We start from the raw sequence: 5,759 nt of genomic DNA on the forward strand, positions 1-5,759 counted from the left end.
AATTAAGCTGTTAAAATTATTTAATTTAATGAACATTTTGTACCTACTATTTATGAATGAATAAGGAAAAAATACTCCCACCCAATCCAGCATGGAGCTAGAGTGAGACAGGTGCGTGTGAAAGAGAGAGACACATAAATATAGTACTATGTATTATTTGTTTACAATACTACAAATACTATGAGTGTAAAAATACCACTATACCACATGGTACTTAATTAAATAATTTGCTTTGCAATGGCGTAGAATGAATTATATTTTATGCATATTTCAGCGCAAAATCCATAAAGATTGACAGATTTTAACAATAATCTGTAGTTCCATTGATATTTCGTTAAAATAGACACGGAATTTCCATAAAATCCTCCTTCCTTTACTACGGAAATACAGGCCGCTGAACCGAAATGCCGTACCACGAAAAAACAAATACTACTTACCATTCGTTATTCAAATTTTAAAACCCAGTGATAAAAACACGAGACACGATAGAAAATTAACACAAAAACACATGAATATCGACAAAATGGCGTTTTAAATACGTAAAACAGTGAAACAATAAGGCCGATCTCATGAAATAACTGCACATGCCACTAAACTCCGCTTACAATGAAATTGATCTAATTATGACACAGAATTAACCATAGTTATGAATGAATAACTAACCTTTTTGGCTTTATACACACGTATTTTCACTTAAAACACTCGATTTTGAAGCATTTAAACTGTCTCGTGGAAGATTCTATTGTTTGGAATTTAAAATAAATCGAAACTCCGAATAAAAGGTTATGCTTGGTTTAATAATAACAAGTTGTACCATTTCCCATCACACCATTCAAAGTGAAGCGGTACATTGGTACGCATTTAATCGTGTCCTATTACCGTTTCAAAAGCAAATGATTTTCTGTCTTATTGTTTCAGGGATAAGATTCAAAATCATGAATGATTATTAGGTAGCACAGGAGCGTTTTTCGTAGAATAAGCGCGTCGTCCGTAGCGTCATCTATTGTTTGACATATAGTTCGGTGTTGCAAGTGCAAAAAAAAAATTGCCACTAAATATTTTTATGGTAGTATTTAAACTAGCTAACCCAGAAAAATTGCCACTAAATATTTTTATGGTAGTATTTAAACTAGCTAACCCAGATAATTCAATTAACCATAATTATGTTGTCCTTTGCGAAGAACTATTTGAATAGAGTGTAGAAATTACCACGTAACATTTAGGATTTTGGCATTCATAATTATTTTCATTATGGTAATGAAAATGCCTTTACAATTAAAACTATATTTTTTACCTTTTTTTCTGCTTAAGTTCTCAGTAATTTCTTTCTTTAACGAGTAAATAAATATCAAAACTGGGACGTTATTTTATTCTTTTTCCATCTTTTAGGGGAAATATTTTTTCTGCAATACGTCAATGTTGCCAATAGCAAAAAATATTAACTACCACGTAGTACTAACTAAAGGCACTAGATGTCGCTAAAATGTATTTTTCGGAAATACGCAACGATTTTTTAATATTATTTTTACTTTTACTATAGCGTATTTTTATTTTGAAAGACATACTGAAAACAAGTAGCAAACTATTTAAAATTTTTGTTGTATTTACAAATGTGTAAGCGTAATTTATAACGCACGCAATCTTTACATCAAAGTAGTCTTTTTTGTTGGCATATCCGCTTTAAATACGAATAAAAATTGAGATTTAATCCTAATAAAAATAAAATAAATAGGTTGTCTGGAAGAGAATGCTCTGTATCGTTAAGACCGCCTACATTAGGTCGTTTTTTCTGTTTCTTTTTTTTGTCTTGTGTGATTTGTAATTAGGCCAGTAGAATTAAACACAAAAATTGATTAAATCGGAAATAATTCCTACAAAAGATTTTTTGCTTTAATGGCTTCAGTGGTTGCCCATTAAGACTCTCCTATGTTTTCGACTTCGACGGAGTTGTGCTTAAGTGGTGGGCGCCCCCGAAAGGGGCNAACTAATTAAGACATGACAAAAAAACTGAGGTATGTCTTGTTTCTGTCGGGTCTGGGTTTTTTTTGTATGGGGCGTGACCGTTCTTCTTTGAAATATTTTCGTCGATAAAATTGTCTTTAGATTACGCCCTTAAAGTTTGATCACTACATGCCCGGACACACTGTATATATATAGAAGATATCGGATATTTTCGAACCCTGCAAATAAACGACCTAAATGTCAATGTGACAGAGCCCACAAAGTTGTGGACGCTAGTTGGCGCTATAATCGTGCACAGAGCCAATAGAATCAATACAGGCTGCACAGATTTAACAGTAATATGCAAAATGTCAGACCGTTGACAGACGTCTACGCACCGGCTGATAATTTTGATTAATTCCGGTGTTTTTAGGGTTCCGTACCTCAAAAGGAAAAAACGGAACCCTTATAGGATCACTTTGTTGTCCGTCTGTCTGTCTCTCAAGACCCTTTATCTCAAGAACGCGTGGACGTATTAAGCTGAAATTCACATGAAATACTCAAGTCGAATATATTGTCCCTTTAAGCTGTGAAAATATCAAACTTCTAAGCCAAGCCAATCAAAAGATACAGCCGATTATGTCGATATTTTCAACAAATTTTCGACACTCGCAAAGGAATCAAAACCTACAGGATACTTCCCGTAAACTCAGAATCTTGAAATTTGGAATGAAGCATTGTCATATAATGCAAATATAGGAAAAATTGCGAAAATCTCATTTTTTAGTTATATAATATAATAAAAATATTTTAATAAAATGAAATTTACTACCTTATTTCTCACGAACGAATAAAGGTATCAAATTGAAATTTATACCAAATACTTAAGTCTATTGTCGCTTTAAGCAGTGAAAAAATCAAACTTCTAAGTTAACGCGATCAAAAGATACAGCAGTTTACCTTAGACGAATTTCCGTCACACGCTAGGGAATCAAAACCTACAAGGTACTTCCCGTGAACTCAGAATCTTGAAATTCGGCACGGAAGCAACGTTATAAAGTACAGATAAAGGGAAAATTGTGAAAATGATAAATTTGAAGTTACATAAAATATTAAAATATTATTTTTGCTTACATGACATAAAATATTTTTTTAATAATTATAAACTTACTACCTACCCTTTTTCACATGAACGCGTAGAGATATTAAAGTTGAAATTCATATCAAACACTTCTTAAATCTAATTGCCTCTAAACTGTGAAAAAATCTAAATCAACGCATAAATGCATAACCTATAATCAAACGCAACGGAATCAAAACTTAAAGACTACTTCCCGCTGACATTAAATCTTGAATTTTGGTATGAAACAATAGCTTAAGGTAACCTAACAGAAAAATCCGAAACCTTTTAAAATTTTTAGGCACAGTAACTAGTTAAACCAAAACAAAGACCAACACAATCGTCATTCAATCTAAATATTTTGATGATTAAAATGTGTCCCCTCTCTGTAAGTTCCAAAATAAGATAATATTAAAACTAAAAAAAATATATGATATGCATTACGCATTACCATGCAATTGGTTTGAACGATATCTAATAAGTAATTTTTGTGCTCAGTAGTGCTCTCCCTGTTTGGGTGTCCACGGAAGACCAGCGTCGTGGCATTATCTACTGAGATGCTACGACACCATGCTGAGTGGATACCTTTTCAGTATCATTGTAATTACCTTCTCATTAAATAATGTTAAGTATTGCAAGTGTATTGTCGATGATACTGAATAAACATTTTTTCTTTCTTTCTTTCTAATTTGATTTAATACGTCATAAATTGTAAACCGCTACGTTTGTACGGCGGAACCCTCGGTGTGCGAGTCCGACTCGCACTTGGCCGGTTTTTTTTTAAAGAATATTGGTAATTATTTGTAGTAATACATACGGATAGTAAATAAATGTTTCTTGATGATAGTGCTGTTTTTTCATCCCAAAACTTGTAAATAATTATTCTGTACAATGCGGATTGTCCGAATGTATCTCGAAATGCACATTGTCAGATACGTAATACATAATTTACTTTCAATTTTGAATGTATCTTTAGAGACACATTGACAGGTTCTCGTTGACTTTATTTTATTATTTTTGTTAGGATTATATTATCATCTTTGGAAGTGTATTAAATATTAAAAAGTTAACTGTTTCCGGTAGAACGCTCTTTCCTCTTCCGGCTATGTACGAATAAGATGTGTCTGTGTAAGATCCCGAATAATAAATGCTTATCTCGCTAACTATCGGTCTTTTCATTAAAGAAACACAAGTTCTGATAGGTTATGGGCCCAGACACCCGTTAGTTAGAGTTAGGGAAAGTATTAATTGTAGATTATTCGGGAAAAAGCGGATTTGTGAAATATAAAAATGGCGATGTCAAGTAGCAACCCGCCGCTACCGCAATTGAGTGCAGGGGCATACGACAGCTGGATTTTCAGGATAAAATGCATACTCGCAGAAAAAGGTCGTTAGACATGACCAAAACTTCTGTTAAGAAGTTTTGGATTTAAAGAAAATAGTAGACTGTGATGAGAAGATGAAACTCATGGATGCAAAAGCGAGAAGTATCATCGTCCAAAGCGTGACAGACNCCCGCTCTTTTGTTTTTTAATACTACTACGCTGAATATTGTGTGCGGATTGGGTTGTCGTACAGGGGTACTACATGGTAAAATAAATCTCTTCGGCGAAAACAGGATAATTTAGATCGAACTTCACTTGGTAAGTTCGTTTGATCATTCAATAATAAGTATGTATTTACAAAAAAAGGATTTAAGTATGTTTATATCCGTTCTCTAGTACCCATAGTACAAGCTTTGCTTAGTTTGGGACTAGAAGCGCAGTGTAAAATGTCCAAGGATATTTATTTATTATTTATTTAGTTACGGTCAATGTTAGGTGGTGCAACTCTGCCTTAGCTGACAGCATATCAAACTAAGTAGTGCCTGAGGTAAGGGAACGGCACGGGTGTTTTTGTGACGGTCAAACGTCATCAGTGAGATTTCAGTGCCCCGATTGCGCTAATTTACTTTACTATTTTATTTATTTTACCAATGGTCCGTGACCCTCACTCGGCATGGGGCACACTGAAAACCAGCGCCGTGGCCTTCGTCACCGTGGGCCACGGCATTTATGCTGAGTGGGGTCCCGTTGCAGTGGGCATCTTGTTGGTGAATGGGTGGCACTGCTCAATCAGCTCAGTTTACTCTTGTTTTTATTTTTTTCTTCTTTTATTATTATGTGCCACTGTCATGTCTACTTATGTAATTGCCTGTATTTGTGTGATGTCCATTGTAGCTAATAAATGTATCTTTCTTTCTTTCTTTCTTTCTAATTTTTAACGTCTCCAATAAGAACCTACATTGGCGCTTCTTCACCAGTTGCGCTCCGTTTTTCATTCCAGCTGAGGTGCAAATTCGGTATTGCGGTAAAGTTCACGCGCAACAAAGACGAAACAACGGATTTAATCACTTTCCAATAAAAGTTCGAACACCTTATTTTTTCACTAAAACAGCAAATTCGTGAAGGCGTTTGACTTGAGTTTGAGAAAAAGTAGCTTTCTTTCAGCTTTTACGGGCTTTTACACAAAGAAGCAGTTGCGTTTTGTTTTCGTTTGAACTACCTACCTACTTAGCTGTCAAAGCGACACCGCGATACGAATTTGGGAGTTTCGTTCGTCGTCTAGTCGCGTTGTAGTTGAAAATATTTAGCACAATCGGGGCCCAGATCTCCTTCAGATTTGTACTGGTGTGCTCTCCCCTCCCGTGCCACTACCA

The 5,759-nt window shown here is 34.7% G+C and overlaps 1 protein-coding gene across 1 annotated transcript in view; it reads right to left on the bottom strand.

The window, feature by feature from the left end:
- LOC114358348 (uncharacterized) overlaps positions 1-590 on the bottom strand; it is a 15,230-nt gene extending 14,640 nt beyond the window's left edge. The window contains exon 1 of the mRNA XM_028312282.1: positions 438-590. Within this exon, the coding sequence (XP_028168083.1) occupies positions 438-440 (3 nt within the window). The 5' untranslated portion in view covers positions 441-590. The remainder of the gene's footprint in view (positions 1-437) is intronic.
- Positions 591-5,759: the final 5,169 nt, after the last annotated feature.

Source organism: Ostrinia furnacalis, unplaced genomic scaffold (genome assembly GCF_004193835.3).
Source record: "Ostrinia furnacalis isolate ACB-3 unplaced genomic scaffold, ASM419383v2 OfSCF3884, whole genome shotgun sequence".
Taxonomy (NCBI): domain Eukaryota; kingdom Metazoa; phylum Arthropoda; class Insecta; order Lepidoptera; family Crambidae; genus Ostrinia; species Ostrinia furnacalis.